Genomic DNA, 23,501 nt, shown 5'->3' with positions numbered 1-23,501 from the left:
TTGCAGTGAAGTTTGTAAGCCTGCTCACACAATAAACAAAAGGCTTGTATATGAGTTGAGGCAAATAGAATAATTAGGAAAGGTGTCACCTAATGACACATACATGTGGCACCAGCATGTAGCCTATTTAAACAGGGTGAGAGCTAGGCAAGCTCCCCCATTCCACTTTGATACCATGGAGCTGTAACTAGAATATGTCAGTAATAACTAAAGATTTATTTTTGTATCATAGGCTTATGAAAGGGTGGACCAGAAGGCACTGTGGGAGGTATTGCTGATATATGGGACAGGAAGAAAGCTATTAAGAGCAGTCAAGAGTTTTCACGAGAGTAGTAGAGCTTGTGTTAGAATCAGAAATGGAGAGGGTGAGTGATTTGAGGTAAAGATGGGACTTCATCAGGGATGTGTTATGTCACCTTGGCTCTTCAATTTATACATGGATGGGGTAGTGCGAGAAGTACATGCAAGGGTACTGGGTCCGGAATTAGAGATGGTTAAAGGAAATGGAGAAAAGTGGGAGATAAGACAGTTATTGTTTGCTGATGACTGTGCACTTGTGGCAGGATCAGAGGAGGGATTGAGGAAGTTAGTGATAGAGTTTGGGAAGGTGTGTGAAAGAAGGAAGTTGAAGATAAACGTGGGTAAAAGTAAGGCAATGAGATGTAAAAGGGGAGAGAGTGGCAGCAAACTGGAAGTGAGTATTAAGGGAGAGAGACTGGAGGAAATAAATAGTTTTAGATACTTGAGTGCGAATGTGGTGGGAAAAGGAGTGGTAGAGGTAGAATGTAGATTGAGAGAAGCAAGTAAATGGCTTGGAGGATGAAAAAGTGTAATGAGAAATATACATTTGGGAATGGATACTAAGAGGAGATTGCATGAAGGAGTGATTGTGCCGACAGCACTGTATGGGGCAGAAACATGGAACATAAGAGAGGAAAAGAGGAGGAGTTTGAATGTATTTACCTAGTTGTATTTTACAGGAAGGGGAGCAACGCTTTTGGTGTCCTGCCTTTGTGTCTCACAGTGTCTAGTTTGCTCTTAAATTCATAAATAGTTTTTACACAAACTACTGTTTCGTCCAGTTTGTTCCAAGTGTCCACCACCCTGTGTGAAAAACTGTTCTTCTTCAGATCTCTTCTATAACTATCTTTTTTGAGTTTCTTTCCATGTCCTCTTGTGTTTCTCTTGTCCCAATTTAACAAGTCCTCTCTATTGATTATTTCTGTGCCCTTAGTTTTTAATGAGTCTATAGATGGTCAGTAGGTCATCTCTCTCTCTCTTTGCTCCAAAGTCAGTAACTCTAATTTAGCCAGTCTCTCTTCATATGACAAGTTTGAATGTGCTGGAGCCATTTTTGTGGTTGCTCTCTGGATTCTTTCAATTTTCTTTTATATTTTTTAGGTACTGGTTGACCACAATGTCACCACATCTAGGCCTTATAAGTGTGACTAATATCTTTTTAATAATTGTTTTTGTCCAAATAGGTAAATGCCACTTTTATTGATCTTATCAAGCTATAGGATTCTCCAACAATTTTGTTTATTTGTTTATGAGAGGACAAGTCATTTGAGATAATTACTCCCAGGTCTTTTTCAGATCCCACTTTCTTAATCTCCTTAGTTCCAATTTTATATTGTCCTGATATTCTATTTTTACTTTTTCCAAACTCCATTATGCTACATTTCTTAATGTTGAAGTCCACTTCCCATTTCAGACTCCACTTCCAAACCTTGTTCAGGTCTTCCTGTAGTGATTCGCAATCTGTTTTGGTTTTTACTTTCCTCAACAATTTAGTGTCATCTGCAAAGAAACTCATGTAACATTCCACATCATCCATGTCATTCACATAAATAGTGAACATTATTGGAGCCAATACAGATCCTTGCAGAACTCCACTAATCATCTCCTTCCAACCTGAGTATTTTCCTTTGAGTACTTCTCTCATCTTTCTACCATTCAGGAAGTCCTCCATCCAGTTTAGCAGGTTGCCTTGTATCCCTCCTATATTTTCAAATTATTTTAATAATTTTTTGTGGGGTACCTTGTTGAAAACTTTTTGTAAATCCAAGAAAGCACAATCAGCCCATCCATCCCTTTCTTGTATTAGATTAAATTTGTGGTACATAATCTTCCCTTTCTAGAACAAAGAGAAAGAGGAGATCTACTGGCCATTTACAGAATCATGAAAGGTATGGGAGTCCTTGATAGACTTTAATTTTTTTCAGTTTAAATTATTTGACCTACTTCTTGGTGACACCTTTATTATAAGGTCATATCACTCTCTGTCTCTGGATGCCTCTAACTGTACAATTCTTTTTTTTTTTTTTTTTTTTTTTTAATTACCTGACTTTCCTCTGATTTATTATATCTTAACAAATTCCCTGACTTATCCATGACTGGAAAAAAAAAATCCAGTTTAGTTTCTAGAAAGAGTAGGAATCCTATACTTCACCATACTATCCTGTTCCTCTCCTTTTTGCTGCTCTACAAACTTGTGGGTGTTGATAAGTTTTGAAAACTGGCAAAGGACATTGTTCTCTAAAAGGCTTTTGCAGGACCACAACTAGTAGGTAGCTATCATTGGTCCCTTATGATCTAATATTATTATTATCATTATAATTGTTACAGTGTTTATATGTTCTAAGACATTAGCAAGCATGGACTAGGCTAAAACTTTATAATTTTGTTCTACCTAACACTTATGCAAGTAATAGGTAGTTCACAGGCTAAAGGATTAACATTACCCATACTCTTTCAACTCATGGCAAACAGATTTTGTTTAGACCCACTTTATATTAGTTCATTCAGTTCATCAATATCTTAACCTGTGGTAAATTTCATGAATTTTGTTTTAATGTCATATAAAGTATTGCATAACTACTTTGGAAATTAAACTTACCTGCTGCAGAAAATATAAGATTTAGCACTAAATATCTATTCATTCCCAGTCATACTTTAGAATATAAAAATCTAGCAAAGACAGATTCACATCTATCCAAATGAAAATTATTTTACACTAACATACTTACTGTCTTACCTGCTAAAAATGAGACCACTGCAATGATTGTATTCAGAAAAAAAAAGAAAAAACAAATTATATTAAAAAGAAAAGAAAAGAAAAGAAAAGAAAAAAAGGACCTGGACTACAATGAATGATTAAATCATATATGTTAGCTTAAAAAATATAAGAAAAAGAATGATAATCTGAAAATAAAGCAAACAAAATAAACAAATTTAAATAAAACATACGGTAAACAATGTAATAAAACAAAGAAAAACTGTGCAAGTACGGTACTCAACCATTCCCTTCTGTTTCTCTGATCAGAAACCCACAGCCCCAAAGCAAGCAGAAAAAATCCTCATTCACTGTCTATATCATGTAAGTTTGCAACTACTGTCATCAACTATTGGCAGGAGGGAAGCAGTTACTGTATGCACTTTTTATATGAAAAAGTGAGATACAACAGAGATCTTAGATCTATTCCAAAGATCAAGTACCACTCCCTTTGGACTGCAACAGAGGTTGGAGGTGATGATGTAAGCTTTGAAGATGGGTGGTGGAACAATTATTCTTCCCAATATGTCTTGTAGGACCACCTCATACAGGTGCCCATATTTAGTCCTCTGAGAGTGCTTATATGGAAAATAAAATATGAAGCCTGATAGTTTATACACACACACATGCATGTACGAACCACCGAATGAAACGAGCTCTGGAGTACAGTGTTTTTTCGCTAAGTTGGAGGAAGCAAATGCCTGGTTTGGCATTTGTATGGGAAGGGGGAAGCTTAATCAGTACCCGAAATGAAGTAATAGAGTGTAATTTGTGAGTGAAAAAGAAACAAAAATGGAGGATGGTGAAGGCAAACAGAAATATGACAAAGCAACTAAAAGAAGACTAGATGTGATCTGGGTTGAATCGCCATTAGGTGTCATCCCCTGAAGATTAAGAAATGGAATGAAAACAGAGAAAATGAAGAGATAGCTTTTAAAGAAATAGTACAACAAATGCAGGAGAATGCAAAGGACACAATTATTCAAGTAATCAAAGAGAAAGCAAATTGGGTTAGAGATACAGTGGATAAAAAAAGTGTATTGTTGTATATGGACTAAAGGAAAAACATGGCATGGTTAGGTACTTGAGGGAAAAAGCAGAAAAAGAAATAGCAAAAACAATTCTAAAAGAAGTACAAGATGGAGACCAAGAAGTAGAAAAGGAAATAGAAGTATATAGAATGGGACAATATTCAAAAGAAATAGACCACTAAAGATAAAATTATGAAAGCAGGTAAGGCACCTGGTCTGGATGGATGCCATGCAGAATGTCTTAAAAAAGGAGGTATAGTGATGGTGGACTGGTTGGTGAGGTTATTTAATGTTTGCTGGAGAGAAGGTAGAGTGCCAGAGGACTGGAGGAGTGCGTGTATAGTTCCACTTTACAAGGGAAAGGGGGACAAGTGTGAATGTAGTAGTTTCAGAGGGATTAGCTTGTTAAGTGTAGTTGGGAAGGCTTATGGGAGGATCTTGATTGAGAGGATTAGGAGAGGAACAGAAAGAGTAATTGGTGAGGAACAGTGTGGGTTTAGGACAGGTAGAGGTTGTGTAGATCAGATTTTTGTGGTAAGACAGATATGTGAGAAAGCTATAGGTAAGGGGAAGGATGTTTTCTGGGCCTTTATGGATCTGGAAAAGGCTTACGACAGGGTAGACAGAAAGGCATTGTGGGAGGTTATGCGGATATACGGGATAGGAGGAAAGCTTCAGGGAGCTGTCAAGAGTTTTTATGAGAGTAGTAGAGCTTGTGTCAGGATTAGAAATGGAGAGAGTGAGTGATTTGAGGTAAAGGTGGGACTTCGTCAGGGATGCGTTATGTCACCCTGGCTGTTCAACTTATACATGGATGGGGTGGTGCGAGAGGTGAATGCAAGGGTAGTGGGTCAGGGATTGGAGATGGTTAAGGAAAATGGAGAAAAGTGGGAGGTGAGCCAGCTGTTGTTTGCGGACGACACTGCACTTGTGGCAGGATCGGAGGAGGGATTGAGGAAGCTGGTGACAGAGTTTGGGAGAGTGTGTGATAGAAGAAAGCTGAAGATAAATGTGGGTAAAAGTAAGGTGATGAGATGTACAAGGGGTGAAAGTGGCAGTAATCTGGAAGTGAGCATTAAGGAAGAGCAACTGGAGGAAGTGGATAGTTTTAGATATTTGGTTGCAAATGTGGCAGAAAAGGGTGGAGTGAAGGTGGAGGTAGAATGTAGATTGAGAGAAGTGAGTAAATGCCTTGGTGGTTTAAAAAGTGTAATGAGGAATAGGAATCTGGGAATGGATGCTAAGAGGAGACTGTATGAAGGAGTGATTGTGCCAACAGCACTGTATGGAGCAGAAACATAGAACATGAGAGAGGAAGGGAGAAGGAACTTGAATGTGTTTGAGATGAAGTGTCTGAGAAGTATGATGGGGGTTACTAGGCTAGATAGAGTGAGAAATGAGGAAGTGAGGAGGAGAACAGTGGTGGAAAGGGAGCTGGGAGATAGGGTGGATGAAAGAGTATTAGGATGGTTTGGACACATGGAAAGAATGAGTGAAGAAAGACTAGTAAAGGAGGTATGGAAGGCAGATGTGGAGGGAGTGAACATGAGGGGACGTCCTAGGATGAGATGGATGGATGGGGTGAAGGGGGCTTTGGGGAAGAGGGGAATGTCGGTTGAGGAAGGACGGGAGAGGACAGAAGACAGGGGTGAATGGAGAATGGTTGTATATGGAAAATGTTGTGATGCATGAGGTGGATTGGACGGGGGAATGGGGGTGAGGTAGTGTGTGTGAGCAAAAATTTTTGACGCAGCCCGAAGGGATTTCTCCCCGTCCTCTCCTTTATATGGGGGACGGAGAGGGGGGGTCGCCGATTTAATGAAGCGGCCTTGCTGTGGATGTGCTGTGTCCTGTGACACTGCTTCTGACCCAGGGCAGTGGACAGGGTGCAGGGATGACCCGTCATCTAGGAGGTGCTAAGATGGGAGGGAGGGTGGAGGGGTGTGGAGTGTTTTCGGGGATGAAATGGGTGGGAATGTTTTTGTGCCTTGTCCTTTTTGGCTACCCCCCTGGTAAGGGGGAAAAAAGCCTTGGTATATGTATGTATGTACAATTGGCAGTAGAAGACATACTGGTAAAATCAGGAAAAGTTAGCAAAGAGTGAACACTACTACAATATCTGGATAAAATAAGAAATGAATGTTAAGGAAAGAGAAAGAGAGAAGACACTAAGAGATGAAGCTAAAGAAAAAAACGCGAAGAGAATGGAGGCTGAAAGGAGTTCTATTGGAGAGTGTTACACATGAGGCTGAGAAAATGGTATGCTAGGGGTAAGCAAAACGAAAAGAACAGAAAATGAGATGGAGAAGGAAAAAATTAAAGTGGCTTATACTAACATAGATTCTCAGGATTAAGTGAACTAAATAATTACCTGTCAGAAGAAAAACCAGACATGGTTTATATAATCATGGATTATATAATCATTGGATCAAAAATAGAGATGAGAAACAGGGAGAAGGAGTCATGTTTCTGCCCATGAAAAGCTTAAATGTGATGAAGGTTACAGAGGGCATAAACAGTGTAGAAATGATAATAATATAAGTTGAAGATAGTGACATGAAAAGTAGAAAGTTTGTGGTGATTTATGTGCCACCAAAAATGGGCTCTTGGAAAGAGAGTGAGCATTCAAAAATGTTAGAAGACACAAGGCATTCATTAAACAAGATGCTGAAGGATGCAGGTAACCTGATACTTATGGGAGATTTTAACGGCAAAAAAATCTGTTGGGAAGAGATGACAGTGACAGGTTGAGAGGATCTATGGGGAAATGTATTACTTGACATGACTATAGAACATACAATAACACAATGGGTAAAAGAAAATACCAGATATAGAAGTAATGAAGAAACGTCGAGACTAGATTTAATATTTACAATGTAAAATTCAAAGTGTATCTCTTAGAGGATCTTTTGCCAAATACCGCTCACTCAAAGAAACCACCCTGATCTTCCAATGTGGCCTCTAGGCAAGACCTGAACCTGCAGCACACGGCCTTAAGGGTGTCCGAGAGACACCTGAACATCAGTTTGATCCTGGCAATCAGCTCATCCTTCATCCTTCAAGAGATAGCTGAACACCAGTTTGATCCTGGCAATCAGCTCATCCTTGATATTGCAGGCAGTATGACTGGTGTCTTTTTCAACTGTGCCCCACACATAATAGTCCATGGGGCTACAATCAGGTGAGTTGGGGGGCCAGATGTTGGGACTGGTGAAGTCATAGAAGTTCTCAGACAACCAATTCTGGGTATTCCTGGAGGTGTGAGTCTTGCTGCCACACATATGATCTTTCCACAGCCACCCTCTCTAACCAGCACATGACAACAGTGGACAGCAACTCAATATAGCCATCTGAAGTGAGTCTGAGTCCCTCTTCAAAGATGTGGGGCAGCATGAAGTGGCCTTTGCTGGAAACACACCCAAAGACCATCACATCACAGTTTGTGGGAACTTGGTGTTCATGAAGCATGGGAATTTATGCAGACTATAGGCTAGCCACCTGTTGTTCTGTGCATTGTGCAACTGGTCTTGGCAGAAGTTCTTCTCATTTGAGAAGAACCAGAGCATCCCCAGCTCAACTGGGTGTTTAACCTTATTGAGGAGTTTCTTGGCTTTCATAAGGCAGTTCTCTTGGACCTTGGCAGTGAGTAGTTGGCCCTTGCGCCTCTTGTATGAGGAGTAGCAAAGACCCTCATTCAGCAGTTTCTTCATAGTCACCACTCCAATGCCCACCTCTCTCACCAGGGTCTGCATTGCCTTGCCTGGATCTTGCCACACCTTTTTTTGCAGCTTCTCAACAAATTTCATCATGTGGACAGAGTCAGAATGCCTGCTATGATCCTTCCTGCTAGCCACTGCTTCCATATCTCTGTTGCAATTCTCCAGCTCATATCTCACAGCCTTCACAATATTCAAGGAGCACTGAGCTGTAGTTAAGATTTCTGAATTTTTTATAATCTGGCACAAATCAATATGATGCAGGTCACTCTCTTCCAATATTCCAGTGCTTTCCAGTTGTCCAAACTCTCTAGCTCTCACACCCACCAATAGTACACAGAATCAGATATCCATTGCACTTAACCGCTATTAAATCCTTCAAATGGTTCTGAAACGACAGTAGATAAAAAATGATAAAATTTATCCTGAACACACTTACATATATATATATATATACATATATATGTATGTGTCCATATACAAATACAGTGGTACCTTGATATACAAATGCACCAACATGCAAATATTCCAAGGTATGAACTGTCACTTGATCAATTTTTTGCCTTAGATTACGAGTAGAAAATCGAGATGTGAGCAAGCTTCCTGAAAACAATGCTATTCCACTTGTGGCATGCTGAGCATGCAGCATCAACTGCTGCTTTTTTGTTCAGTTCCAAATGTTCACTGCATTTAGACACATCTCTTGTGTTTTGCTTGCATGTTTGTTGCCTTTGTTTAGTTGTATATCCAACTTTTTATTCTTTCACATCATGGGTCCAAAGAGAGTGGCAAGGAAAGTGGTGATCAGAAAAAGCATATGATGTCAATGGAAATTAAACATGAAATAATAGAAAAAATTAGCAAGGTGTGCTTGTGAGTGACTTAGCAAGGCAGTACAAGCATAGTACATCAATGATATGTACAATCTTAAAACAAAATAAGTCATCAAGAGCTTTACACCAGCCAAAGGCATTACCATTCTTTCAAAATTGAGGACAAATATCCATGAAGAGATGAAGAAGCTGCTACTGTTGTGGGTGAAGAAGAGGCTGCTGGCAGGAGATACCATAACAGAGATTATTTGCAAAAAAAAAGCATGAATCATCTATGGCGATTTGAAAAGAGAGGCACTAGGGGCTTCAGCAAATGAGCCATTGGATGAACCATTCAAAGCAAGTCATGGATGGTTTGCGACTTTCATGAGAAGATTGGGTATTCACTTGGTGGTGAGGCAGCAAGCTCAGGCCTGAAGGCAGCTGAGGAATACATTCAAGGTTTTGCTGAAGTTATTGCAAAGGAAGGCTACATCCACTGACAAGTCTTTAACTGCAACAAAATGGGATTGTTCTGGAAGAAGATGCCATGGAAGACTTTCATAATGGCAGAGGAAAAGAAGCTGCAAGACCATAAACCCATGAAGGATCAATTGACTCTTACATTGTGTGCAAATACGAGTAGTGATTTAAAGATAAAGCCACTGCTTGTGTACCACTATGATAAGGCTACAGTATTCAGGTCAATAAAAAGGCTACAGTATTCAGGTCAATAAAGGGGACAGACTTCATTGACAAAATGAATTTGTTGATTTTGGATACTGGGAGTGTCTAAAAGATATGAAATACATTTTCTTTACAGATGCAAAGATATTAATAAGGTGATATAGCCCAAACTTGAACAACACACAAATTCAAATATAAGTACAATAACTAGAAAATAAGAATATAGTCCAATTTGGAATCATAGATAAATTTCAAGTTAAGTATTATCAATCAATCCATTTCCCTTGGTCTCTTACACAAGACCTGGCTTTAGTTAACTGGCAACATTCTCTGGGCAGGACCATAAGTCAATTAGAGAAGAGATAAGGTGTTGTTTTCTCAGGATTATTAATGTGGGGCTTTGTAATATGATATGTTCTTTCTCCTCAGTGTAGTGGTTGCATCTGGGGTAATTTGAATCTGTGGCCAGGCCTATACTGTGTTGATACTGTCTTAATGCTGGTGTCCTGAGTGCAAGCATGGCAGTGCAGTTCTTGTTAGGTTTGGGATGATTTTAACAGTTAGGCTTATGTTTGTGGGTTGTCAGAATACTGAGTTTAGCAGCTTTTCCTACAGGGTTTGCTTAGTAATCTGAGTGTGTGGTGTTTTCATGTGGATGTTTAGTGTGGTATAGGTGGTACATGTTTGAGTATTATGCTGCTGGTGTAAGTTTTTATTGCATTCTGTTGGTAGCTCTGTGAGATATAGGGTGGTGTTTAGGGTTCTGGTGTAGAATGGTGTTCCTGTCATTTTCATGTGGTGTTCTATGGGTAAGATTTTGGTTTCTATATTTGTCTGTTCCCTCTTTATATATTTCTTTGATGATGTTCCATTTCTCTTCCGTCTTTATTTCATCATTTGCAAATTTTTCCCAACAGGCATTTTGGAAAAAAATTCTAAGTTTTACAAAATCAGTTTTGTTGTACATCAGTCTTCCTTCTCTATTTTTCTCGTTCCTTCTTATCATATTTTGTTCCTTTAGTTTGATCTTTATTAGTATGTGGTCACTCTTCCCAATTGGTGTTTTATAATTTATTTCTTCCACTATTTCTGGTTCAGAGGTGAATATCAAATCTAGTCTCGATGATTCTTTGTTTTGTCTAAATCTAGTATTTTCTTTAACCTATTGCTTCAATGTGTAATCTATGGTCATATCCAGTATGACATTTCCCCAGAGTTCGTCTCCACCTTCCATTGTCAATTCTTCCCAATTTATTTCCTTTGCATTAAAGTCACCCATAATTACTATATTTTCTCCATATTTCAGTGTCACGGTTAATTCATTCTTTGTGCCTTCTAGTAATTTTGAGTGTTCGCTGTCAGTTCAGGTCTTAGTTTTTGGTGGCACATAAACAACTATAAACCTTCTACTTTTCATACTGCTGTTTTTGACTTTAACTGTGATTAATTCCACATTATCTTTACCTTCTGTTGCCTCTCATTATTTTATTTTTGAATAGAAAGAAAAAATAAAGCAATGAAACCACAACAATTTTTAAGACAAGCACAAAACTGATGATATACAATTTAGTACATTAGCACTACAGTACAATACAAACATATGAAACACATTCATAATAACTATCTGTGTCTTACCTCGGTCAACATTTATTCCCATTGAACCAAGGAACCTAACTGTGAAAGAATTTGTAAGACGACTCTTGGGGTCTTCAACCTTGGCTCCTGACTCTTCCGAAGGTTTCCTGTAGATAAGATAAATGACAAACTTAATAATTCAAAATGCATGGAACCACATGACAGATATTGATGTTAAAAGGTAACACCAAAACAGTAAAAAAGTGACAAGATATTTGTTTCACAATATATAAACAATGCACAAAAGTGATCATGTGTGTAACCAAAATCATCAGTGAATCTCTGCCAATAAATATGTAAATCAGTTAACCTGTTACTCCAGATCTTTCTTGCATGAAACCCACAAGGGAGGTAGCCAGCCAAGGTATGCAAACACCTTCCCCCATCTCACCCCCATTTGTTTTCCTTTCACAAACTTTATTAACCCATTGTGAATGAAGGGCTCTCCCTGTCCTCCACTCATTGCCTGGGTCAGAAGCAATGTAACAAGCAAGACAGCAAATCCACAGCAGGCCCTAACAGGCAAAATTGGTTTACCTCCACTGCTTCATTTCACAGCAATCCTCCCTCCTTGTCCCCTCATAATTAAACACAGAAGATGAGGAGAAATTCCTTCAGGCTATATCAGTTTACCATTCATTCACAACCATACTCCACTCACATCCATCTACTACCCTCTCCTTCTGTTGCTTAAGAGACATTCCATTTTTACCTAAGGCCTCCTTCACCCTATCCATCCTATTTTAAGTCTTCCCCTCAAATTCACTCCATCCACCTCTGCCTTCCATATTATTTTTGCTAGTCTTTCCTATTCTTTCCATATGCCCAAACCATCCAAGAATTCTTTGATCAACCCTATTTGCCAGCTCTCTTTCTATCCCTGCATTTTGTTTCATTTCATTTCACACTCTTATCAAAACCATTTAATTTTCTCCTCTCTGCCTCTATTCTGAGTCTCTGCCCCATACAGTGTTGTGGGCACAATTACCCATTCATACAATCTTCTCTTTGCCTCTACTCCTACACACCTATTTCTTGTGACACTTTTCATCCTCTTGATGACATTTACTTGCTTCCCTCACTCTACAGTTTACCTCCACCCCCACTCCTCCATGCACCTCTAAATACATAAAACTATTCACTTTCTCTAACTTCTCTCCTTTAAGACTCACCTCCCTCACTCCTTACTTTTACCCATATTTACTTTAGTTTCTCCTGTCACATACCTCCTTGAACTCATTACCTGCCTTAGACCCTCCTCTGACCCAGCCACAAGCACAGTGTTTCTTGGTGTGTGTGGGTTTTGTTGTTGTTGTTGTCGTTCCCTAGACTGTCTGTCCAAGCAGTCCCGTCTCCCCAAGGAATGCCATAGCCGAAACTGGGTTTTCCCACAAATCCTTTATAGAGCGTATGTTGTGTTGTTTGCGTGCATGATTGTGTATAATGCAGTCTTCCATTATGTGTTGTATGGTATGGAGCTGCAGCGTCTATGTCGTGGGACCACCCCCCAACCCCAAGAGTTGGGGGCCAAACGGCAGCAACCACCCCTGGCCATCAGCTCTACGCAGGTGTGTGTGGGTGTTCTGCTATGTAGTGTAGTGGGTGTGCTGTGTTAGTGGAGGCTGCAGCAAATGTTTGTGTGCCTCTCATGTCAAAGTGATCCTTGACTTTGAGGACTTTTGTTTCATAGTGTAGATGGTTTGTAGGTGCTGTATTTGTGCAACCTGTAATTGTTTTTAAGCTTTTGTTTTGTATGGTCTGAAGGGTGTTGAGGTGTGTCTCACTGAGATTAAGTGTCCATGCTGGACTCGCATAAATCATCACTGAGTGTATCCATTGTTTCTATATTGTAGTATTAGTTTGTCCTCTGCAAACATGTTGGCATAGCTTGTTGTTCCATCTATCATGTCAAATATGAATGGAGGTATCCTTTAATGAACCCTAGAGGAGTGGATAATGGACAGAATGATAGACTGTCAATTAAAATGGAAGAAGGGGTTTAGGGTAAAGCCACCTGCCGCACATTGGGGCAGGGGAATTGTTACTCAAATGAATTCTTTCTATCTATATACCATGAGTTTTTCCCCCCTATAAGGGAGGTAGCCAAGTCAAAGGCATGCACCTACTCCCACTCATTCCACTCCCCTCCACCACCCTTTCTTCTTAGCTCCTCATGGATGATGGGTCATCCCTGTATCTCACCCACTGGCCTGAGTCAGAAGCAATGCAGCAAGATACAGAATATCAACAGCAAGGCTGCTTCACTTAATTGGTTACCCCCCTCTCCCACCTCTCTTTTTCAAGTAAACTCATGAAATAATATATTTGTTGATGGTGTGCTGAGACATGTGTTGGATGTCCAGCCAGTTGTAGCTTAATGGTCCCATTCTGAAGATGCCAGTAATGATTCAGGCAGTAAATTGTAGTGTTCTGAATGGAATATGAAGACACCAGTGGTTGATGTGAGTGATTGTGAGGATCTTCGTCATCCTCGAAGGAATACAAGATACAAGGCCCCCTGTTTGGATGGCTGATTATGTCACAAAATAACTTCTCTGTTTTCTTTTGTATTATTTTTTTTTTTTGTGGGATTAATTTCACTGTTTATTTTGAGGTACTTTTTCCATGAAGCGGCCTTGCTGTGGATGTGCTGTGACTTGCGACACTGCTTCTGACCCAGGGCAGTGGACAAGGTGCAGGGATGACCCATCATCCAGGAGGTGCTAAGATGGGAGGGAGGGTGGAGGGGAGTGGAGTGTATTTAGGGATGGAATGGGTGGGAATGATTTTATGCATTTTTTTTTTTTTTGGCTACCTCACTTGTAAGGTAGCATGCTTATTAAATCTGTTCCATTTAGTTAGTGTCCATAGGTTGTGACTAGCTGTTTGTATTTACCTAGTTGTATTATACGGGAAGGGAGCTATGCTCATGGTGACCGTCTTTGTATCTTTCAGCATAAATTTTTTTCTTAAAATCTTGAAGTGTTTGCACACACTGTTTCTTTGTCTAATTTGTTCCAGGTATTTACCTAGTTGTAATATACAGGAAGGGAGCTATGCTCATGGTGACCTGTCTTTGTATCTCTCTGCATCAAGTTTTATCTTAAAATCTTGTATAGTGTTTGCACATATTGTTTTGTTGTCTAATTTGTTCCATGTATTTATCGCTCTGTGTGGGAAGCTGTTCCTTTTCAAGTTTCTTCTATAGCTGTCCTTTTTCAGTTTTTTCTGTGTCCTCTCGTTTTACCGTTGTCCCACACTAACAAGTTGTTCCTGTCTAAAACTTCCATTCCTTTCATTATTCTGTATATAGTCAGCAAATCTCCTCTTTCTCTTCTCTGTTCCAAAGTTGGTAGATTCAATTTGGACAGTCTTTGCTCATATGTTAGTTCGGAGAGTGTCGGTGCTAGTTTGGTTGTTGCTCTTTGTATTCTTTCTAGTTTCTTAATATTCTTTTTGGTACTGGGTGTTCAAAGTGATCCTGCATACTCAAGTTTTGGTCTTATTAGTGTAGTTAGCATTTTCTTTATCATTTCTTCATCCAAATAAGCAAATGCCACTTCAATTGACCTCAATAAACTGTAGGTTTCTCTCAATATCTTATTTATATGCTTATCTGGTTTCATGTCCTTTCCAATCATCACTCCAAGATCTTTTTTAGAGTTTCCTTTTTTTACTTTTTCTTCCCCAATTCTGTAATCTTTTGATATTCTGTTTTTACTCTTTCCAAATTCCATTACACTGCATTTCTTTATACTAAATTTTACTTCTCACTTTTGAGTCCAATTCCAGATCGTGTCCAGATCTTGTTGCAATGAGTTGCAGTCCTCTTCCATTTTTACTTTCTTTAGTAATTTTGCGTCATCTCCAAAGAAATTCATATAACACTCCACACCTTCATTCATGTCATTAATGTATATGGCAAACATGATCGGGGCCAGTACTGATCCTTGCAGGACACCGCTTTTTACTTCTTCCCAGTTGGAGAATTTTTCTCTAATTACAACTCTCATTTTCCTCCCAATCAGGAAGTCTTTCATCCATTCCAATAATTTTCCTCTGATGCCACCTTTTGACTCTACTTTATAAGTTTCCTATGTGGTACCTTATCGAATGCCTTTTGCAGGTCCAGAAAAGCACAGTCCACCCACCCATCTCTTTCTTGTATTATGTCTATTAATCAAGTTTTTTGTGCATGATCTTCCTTGTCTGAATCCAAATTGATTTGGATTCAGTAGTTTTTTCTTCCAAATGTTTAACCCATCTATTTTTGCTACTGTGCTTGTCAGGGAGACCAGTCTATAATTTGATGGATCTTCTTTGTTTCCTCCCTTATAAATCGGTACAATGTTTGCATTCTTCCAGTCCTGTGGCACCTTTCCTTCTTGAAGTGAGAATTTAATTATATTGTATATTTTATCTGTTAATTCCTCCATACATTCTTTCAGTATCCAATTTGCAATTCCGTCTGGACGATGTGATTTTCCGACATCAAGGGTTTTGATTTGGTCGCTGATTTCCTTCTGTGTCACAATTATTTCTTTCATTGAAGGGGATATCTCTCTCTATTTCCTCACAGTTAGGTGAGTTTTCTATTGTGAATACTGATATGAAGTGGTTGTTCATAATTTCAGCCATTTCCAGTTCTTCTGTACATTCATATTTACCCTGGCACAGTCTTTCTATTTCTTGTTTATTCTTCAGTTTGCCAATTACATACCTGTAAAATAGTTTGGGTTCTTCATTGCATTTTTCTTTTATTTCTTTTTTTGTGATCTTAAGATCATGCAGATATGTGGTGTATTTAGCTCAAAATAGTTGGCTAGTACTAGCAGCAATGTCTATTTTCTTTGGTGATCACATCAAAGAAGTGAGTCACTTCATGTTGTATTGTCCAAGATAAGAGTTGTAGTTCAATGGTCACTGGTGCTTCATTCACTATAAGTTGTTACTATTGTAATTTTTCATAGAAAGAACAGGTAGTGGATACACATTACAAGGTGAGTCAAAAACTAAATCATATGCACTTCAAGGGACAATATTACTGATTTCCCAAATTGGACAGAAAATTTTATCTTTTCTCTTGGGTCCAGCTGAAAATTTGTACTGAATTTAAAATTTAGTATATGAATGTGGTCACAATATCATGTGTAACTCACAACCCAATATTCACAAAATGACCCTCACACATTATGATGTACCACAACCATCACTGCTTGTTCCTGCTGCATGTATATGACCATCCAGCATTCTACTTCTTTGCTATATGGGCATTCAGGGATTATTATTATTATTTTTTATTTATTCATTTATTTACATTTTTAATGTAAGTAGTCTGTGAAAATCAATGCAAGAGTTAACTAACAGAGTAGATGTTAAACTATAAAAGATCAATAAATATTTCAGGCTTATGATATTAATATGTACTGGTACAATAAACAAGCAAAGAACCTACTCTTCTAGGGTACCATCCTCTTCCAGTGTGAGAGTGCCATCTAATGAAGACAATAAATCAAACATAATTGGAGCATCTTGTGGAATGGCTTCTGATATTGCCATGGCTGACTGCACAGAAGCTGAAGAGGGAAATCCTACAGATTCAGCACCAGCTGGACTTGTGGGAGTTCCTGGAGCAGAAGCTGAACTGCCTATAGCTGCTGATGCTGCTTGAAACTTGTCTGCCTGAAAGGTAGAAAAAAACTATCAGAGGATAAGAAAATGGAGGAAGAAAAGAAACAATAAAATAAAAGAAGCTCACAAACATGCTAGGAGTGATTATACAAGGATTCAAAGGGAAGAGGAAAGCAATTTTGAAATAGGAGTAGTAGATAAATGCAAAGATGAACTAAAACAGTTTTACAGGTTTATGAATGGTAAATTGAGACACGGAAGAAATTGCCAAGTTAATAGTGGGTGGTGAGGTCTTTGAAGAGGCCTCAGCTCAGGCAGAAACAATGAATGAAAGTTTCCAATCAGTCTTCACAAAAGATCACAATTTTCTGGAGAAAAGCAAGGGATGCAAAATACCAGGTTTAACATATATAAATGTAGAAGTGAGGGAAATGCTCAATCTCTTGGGATAATTGGATGTGACAAAAGCTTCAAGACCAGACAGTATCTCAAACTGGATAATTAAAGAATGTAGGGAACAACTAGTGGATAAGATCCAAAATATTATTACATGTTCAACGAATGAAGGCATTGTGCTGCTTGATTGGAAAAGGTCAAACGTGGTGCCAATTCACAAAGGTGGAAATTAGGAAACACTTTGTATTCTTTAAATCTTACTTATATCCTTGGACGGATCAAGGTTTCAATGATATTTTTCATCATCTCTTTATCCATATCATAAAAAGCCACATTAATCTTTTGTGGCAATCCATACACCTGTGTGTATCTGTGCATATTTTCCTAGATGTGGTATTGCTGTGCCCAGCCAGCATCAGAGTGTAATGCTCAAGTTCTTTGACAGCAAGAAGAAAATGTCCCCCACCTTTGAGAAATCTTACTCACAGCTGTCCAAGAAGTACTGTACATAAGCAGACACACTATCATCCCCGCCTACCCAAGGTGTGACCCCTAGGGGCTGGCACCTGGTCTCCAAACTAGGCTGGAGAGTCTATTATGGTCTCACACACAACTCCTTCTCCTATATCCCTACTGTTTTGCACAAGGAGTTCAGTATTCCAGTGCCTGTTATCCCATTTCTCCTCATATTTGTCAGTGACATAGAAACCAACCCAGGCCCCTACACTTGCCCTACGTGCATTAAACACATTAAATATGAGCACACATCCATCATAAAATGAAACACATACCACATATGGTTCCATTTAAAATCCACAACATTTATGAATACAAACCAATACACAAAAATCTGTAGCTGTTACCACGACATGACAACCTTTATGTGTCAGTAGTATGGTCCTCACACAGAGTGAGGGATATAAGCAAGATTGAGAGAATACAAAGGGCAGCAAACAAACTGGTCCCCCACCTGGCATATAAACCATACAAGGAAAGATTAAAAGTACTGGGTCTGCCAACTTTGAAAACTTGAAGAGAAAGCGGTGACATGATTACAATGTTCAGGTCACTAAAGGGAATAGATTGTATTGACAGAAGAGATCTGATTAAATATGGGAGTGCTTTAAGAGGTCATGGATGTAAATTAAGAAAGACCACATGTCAAAAAGATGTGAAGAAATACAGTTTTCCATACAGATACATAAATATGTGGAATAGCTTAGAAGGTGATATAGCCCAAACTCAAACAATACACAAGTTCAAATCTAAATATGATAATTGGAAATCAAATATATAGACAAAGTCTGATCCATACTTGAATTTGAGTCATACAGATCAACCTCTCTACTAACCACAATATCCAAACTATTGAAAAGATTGGTTGCAGTATGAATCAAATAAAAAATACCTACCTCCCCTAATCAACATGGTTTCATGGAGAGCTACTCTACTAACACTATGCTCACAAACATAACAGAAACAAATATTGGAAGGATTCAATAAAAAAGACCAACCAGAGAGAACAGTCATGGTTGCTATATATATAAACAAAGCTCTTGACAAGGTCTCTAGACACATATTATTAAAAAAGATCATTGAGACAGATATCCATAACAACGACAAGAAATGATTAACCAACTTTACAGCAGGAATGGACTACATAGTTGTACATACATTTATACACCAAAGGCTTTCTTCCCCCTTACACAGGAGGTAGCCAAAAGATAAGGTATAGAAACCACTACCATCCATTCCATCCCCTACATACTCCACTCCCCTCTATTCTCTTCCCTCCCTCTAATCTTGGCACCTCCTGGATGCTGGGTCATCCCTGCATCTTGTCCACTGCCCTGGGTCAGAAGCAGTGTCACAAGACACAGCACATCCACAGCAAGGCTCCTTCATTAATTCGGCGACCCCCCGTCTCTCTGTCCCCTCATGCAGAATTGGAGAAGACAGAGAGAAATCCCTTCAGGCTGCATCAATTTATTTCTCATACAAACTCCCTCAACCCCCATCCCCCACCCACTCCCCCTCATGCATCACAGCATCATCCATACACAACCATTCTCCATTCACCCCTATCTTCTGTCCTCTCCCTTCTTCCTCAACAGACATTCCCCTCTTTCCCAATGCCCCTTTTACCCCATCCATCCATCTCATCCTAGGATGCCCCCTCATGTTCACTCCTTCCACCTCTGCCTTCCACACCTCTTTTACTAATCTTTCTTCACTCATTCTTTCCATGTGTCCAAACCATCCTAATACTGCTTCTGACACAGGACAGAGGGCAAGATAAAGGGATGACCCATCATCCAGGAGGTGCCAAGATAAGAGGGAGGGAAGAGGGTGGATGGGAGTGGAGTATATTAGGGATGGAATGGGTGGGAGTGGTTTTATGCCTTTGTTTTTTGGCTACCACCCTTAGAAGGGGGAAAAAGCTTTTGGTATATGTATGTACATATAATGTTCACATTCTTTCCGGTTTTTTCTCTCTCATACTTTTCATACCTGTTGAGAACTGACTAAAAGCTTTTATTCATTACTCCTGCTTACATCCTCATATATAACTCCTTCAACTTTTAATTCAGATATTCCTACTTTGTGCTTTAGTTTATCATATCCAAATTGTAAAACAGTTTGGGTTGCTCTTTGGATTTGTGGACTACATCCTTTTCAAAGTCCCAAAGAGAAAGCCCTTCAACACCAGACAAGAGTCATACTGGCATGCCAACACTCAGGACACCAACTGTCACTTAGACACAAAGAATAGGCCTGGCCACATATTCAAACTACCCCAAATGCAACCACCACACAGAAGACACACAGCACCTCATAATATTGTGCCCCACACTAATAGACTGTTTCATACATATGTTCTTAATTATAGCTGAAAAAATACAATAAAATATTCAACTTGTGTACTACACCACAGAGAAAAAGCCATAATAACAACCATAACACTACTATATTCAAGTTCTTAGTAATCAAGGGTACAAGTCATATTTTTAAAGATGAATAATAACATTCAGAGAAAAAAAAGAACAGGGACAAAAAACAAGTATTCTTACAAAGAACTGCCCAACACCAGAAAGTAGAGAACTGGATGGTGCCATCTTTGTATCCTTGACATATCCACCTTCTTTAGCTACATTATGAATTGTAAGCATCCATTCGTCCCGTTCTCGATCATTCAAAGCTTGTAGAATCACAGCCCTGTTGATATGATAACAGTAGACCATAAGAATTTTAAATTCAAATTGGTGTAATGTAAGAGTCAACTTGTAAAACACACATTCATGTAAAAATGAGATCATACACATGGCTATCTTCAATAGGAGGAAAAAAAAAATTACTCAGATGAAAGAGGCTGAATAAGGTCATTCAATTTTTCTTTCTAAATAAAGCAATGAATAAATCAAACATATAATCAATATTCTATCTATGAACTAGACAGGAAAGATCCTTTCCCAACCAACAGCATGGATTGGTTTCCAAACCCGCCCACCTCCACCCAGAATTGCAGCCCTGAGGGGACAGTATTTGTTTTCTGAATGACACCCAATACTCACACAATTTACAATTCAGCTTCCTACCAACTACCACCCCTGTCTGGAGGTATTGGCTGCATGTGATTGTGGGGTTAAAAGCTGCTCAGTAGCATGTAGGGTCTATATGGCATTTCCCTACAGACCAGAGCCACACATCATTTTGCATATAAGAAGAAATATTCTATTCAGAGAGAAATGATGCTACTTCATTATACTATCACTGTCCCTATGTTATGCTGTTACCCCATTCTTAATACTGTCCTGTACCACTTCTCTGAATGTTCATTTCCTTCTTTCCCCGAACACCATGATAGGGGAGAAGAATACTGCCACGGAATGTTTCTATTTGAGTCATTTGAGGCGACAAAAATAGTACAGGGATAGGACTAGGAATCCTACTCTCTGTAGCCCCAAAGGGGACATTCTTAACCACTTCCATATGGTGACGCCTACGTAGGCGTCATGAGGAGCAAGTGGGTACGTGATGATGCCGACGTCGGAGTCTTGATTATATTTATTGTAGTCGTACCTACGTAACCTCCATTCTCTCTAAACTGGCTTCATCATATTTTCTATGGTTATCAAAATTCATGGGTGAAAGAGAACGAACGATTGAGCACTGACTTTATTTTTTATAATATGATTATTATGACGCAACATCGCACGTCAGGCAGCTAATGCTGCCAGATGTGCGATGTGCCCTGGAGTGAAGAGGTTAAAAAAAGTAAAGGCATGCGAGGGTCTAAGAGAAGTTTTCCAACCAGAACTCTAAGGTTTGAGTCTTTTAATGTGCGTGGATGTGGAACAGGTGAGAGTAAAAGGGAATACATAGGCAGTATGTTTGTGAGAAGAAAGATGGATGTGTTAGCACTGAGTGAATTTAAGTTGAAAGGGAGGGGAGAGTTTGAGTTTGGGAGTGTAGTTGGGAGGGTGTCAGGAGTGAAGAGAGGAAGATGGAGAGAAGGGGTGACTATACTGGTAAGTGAAGAGATAGGTAAATGCATGATGTAGTGGAAAAAGGTTTCTTCAAGGTTGATGTGGATGAAGATGGAACTGGGAAGGGAGATTTGGGTTTTGGTAAGTGCATATAGGCCTGGTAGTGAGAACAGTGTAGAGGAAAAGGAGACTTATTGGCTAGATTTAAATGAGTGCATAGAGGGTTTAGGGAGAAATGTCAATGTAGTGGTATTGGGAGATCTTAATGCTAGGGTAGGAAATGAACCAATAGATGGAGTGATTGGGAAGTGTGGAGTTCCAGGAAAAAATCACAGTGGAGAGTTCATGGTGGAGATGTATCTAGAGAATTGATGATGACAAATATAGTGTTTAGGAAGAAAGACAAGCATAAATACATGTGGGAGAAGGTGGTGGATGAAAGTGTGGTAGATAGGGCTTAAATGGACTACATAGTGGTAACCAGGAGAAGAGTAGGAAGAGTTTTATGTGCATATTCTACGGGGAGAGAGTGAGGAATATCAGATAATTTTTTGGGAGGGGAAGTTGAGAGTGGATGATGGATGGAGAAAAAGGAAAAGGACAGAAGGTAGGGAGGTGCTTAGTGTAAACTGCTTAAATGTGAAAGAAAAGGAGAAGGAGTACAAGAAGAAGCTGAGAGAGGAGTGGGAGGGAGTGAAGGATACATTAAAACTAGGAATGGAGGAGGAATGGGGATGGTTCATGGAGTGAGTCACAAGGTGTGCAAAGTTGGTGTGTAGAACAAGGAGGATGGAAGGAAATAGAAGGAAGGGTAGTGAGTGGTGAGATGAGAAAGCAAAACAGGTTGTAGAAGAGAAGTGAGCATTCACAGATTGGTTACAAAATAGGATGAGAATCATATGAGAGGTACGAAGAAAAGAGAAGTAAAGCATAGGATATAGGAGGCAAAGAGGAGAGCAAATGTGAAATGGGGTAAGAGTATGACAAAAAAAAAAAAAATTAAAGTAATAACAAAATGTTTTGGAATGAAATTAAGAAAGGAAGAGGAGGCGAATGAAATAGAAAAGAAAAGATAAAAGGTGCAGATGGAAAGATGATAATGGAAGAGACAGTAGTAAGAGGAAGATGGGCAGAGTACTTTAGGGAGTTGCTAAATGTGAAGGAGGATAGGGAGGGAAAGGTAGTTACAGTGGGAAGTGCTAAGAAAATGACTGTGATGAATGAGGAAAATGGAGGAGAAATAAAGAAAGATGAGGTGAAAGCAGTTATTAAAATGATGACAGCAGGTTGGATGAGTGTCATGCAGAGAGTCTAATAAAGGGAGGTACAGTGATGGTGGACTGGCTGTTAAGGTTATTTAATGTTTGTTACAGAGAGAGTAGAGTGCCAGAGGACTGGAGGAGTGCATGTATAGTTCACTTTACAAAGGAAAAAAGGACAAGTGTGAGTGTAGTAGTTTCAGAGGGACCAGTTTATTAAGTGTAGTTGGGAAGGCTTATGGGAGGGTCTTCATTGAGAGGATTAGGAGAGGAACAGAGGGAGTAATTGGTGAGGAACAGTGTGGGTTTAGGACAGGCATGGGTTGCGTGGACCAGATTTTTTGTGGTAAGACAGGTATGTGAGAGAGCTTTAGGAAAAGTTAAGAATGTTTTTTGGGCTTTTATGGATTTGGAAAAGGCTTATGACAGGGTAGACAGGAAGGCACTATGAGAGCTATTGCAAATATATGGGATAGGAGGAAAGATGTTAAGAGCAGTCAAGAGTTATTACAAGAGTAGAAGAGCTTGTGTTAGAATTAGAAATGGAGTGAGTGGCTTCAAGTAAAGGTGGGACTTCATCAGGGATGCGTAATATTGCCCTGGCTGTTCAATTTATACATGGATGGGGTGCTGCAAGAAGTAAATGCAAGGGTAACGGGGCAGGGATTGGAGATGATTAGAGAAAATGGAGAAAAGTGGGAGATAAGCCAGTTGTTGTTTGCTGATGACACTGCGCTTGTAGCAGGATCAGAGGAGGGATTGAGGAAGCTAGTGACAGAATTTGGGAGGGTG

The 23,501-nt window shown here is 39.3% G+C and overlaps 1 protein-coding gene across 5 annotated transcripts in view; it reads right to left on the bottom strand.

The window, feature by feature from the left end:
- LOC143035720 (DCC-interacting protein 13-alpha-like) overlaps positions 1 to 23,501 on the bottom strand; it is an 86,160-nt gene that overhangs the window by 8,841 nt on the left and 53,818 nt on the right. For all 5 annotated transcript variants that reach the window (XM_076202605.1, XM_076202606.1, XM_076202610.1 and 2 more), the window contains exons 9-12: positions 20,035 to 20,179; positions 16,392 to 16,618; positions 10,937 to 11,043; positions 3,038 to 3,055 (exon numbers count right to left, since the gene is read on the bottom strand). In XM_076202605.1, coding sequence (XP_076058720.1) covers positions 3,038 to 3,055; positions 10,937 to 11,043; positions 16,392 to 16,618; positions 20,035 to 20,179 — 497 coding nt within the window. The remainder of the gene's footprint in view (positions 1 to 3,037; positions 3,056 to 10,936; positions 11,044 to 16,391; positions 16,619 to 20,034; positions 20,180 to 23,501) is intronic.

The sequence above is a fragment of the Oratosquilla oratoria genome, chromosome 19 (genome assembly GCF_046742065.1).
Source record: "Oratosquilla oratoria isolate Oo_2021 chromosome 19, ASM4674206v1, whole genome shotgun sequence".
Classification (NCBI taxonomy): Eukaryota; Metazoa; Arthropoda; class Malacostraca; order Stomatopoda; family Squillidae; genus Oratosquilla; species Oratosquilla oratoria.
This window is presented reverse-complemented; position numbering and strand designations above follow the sequence as displayed.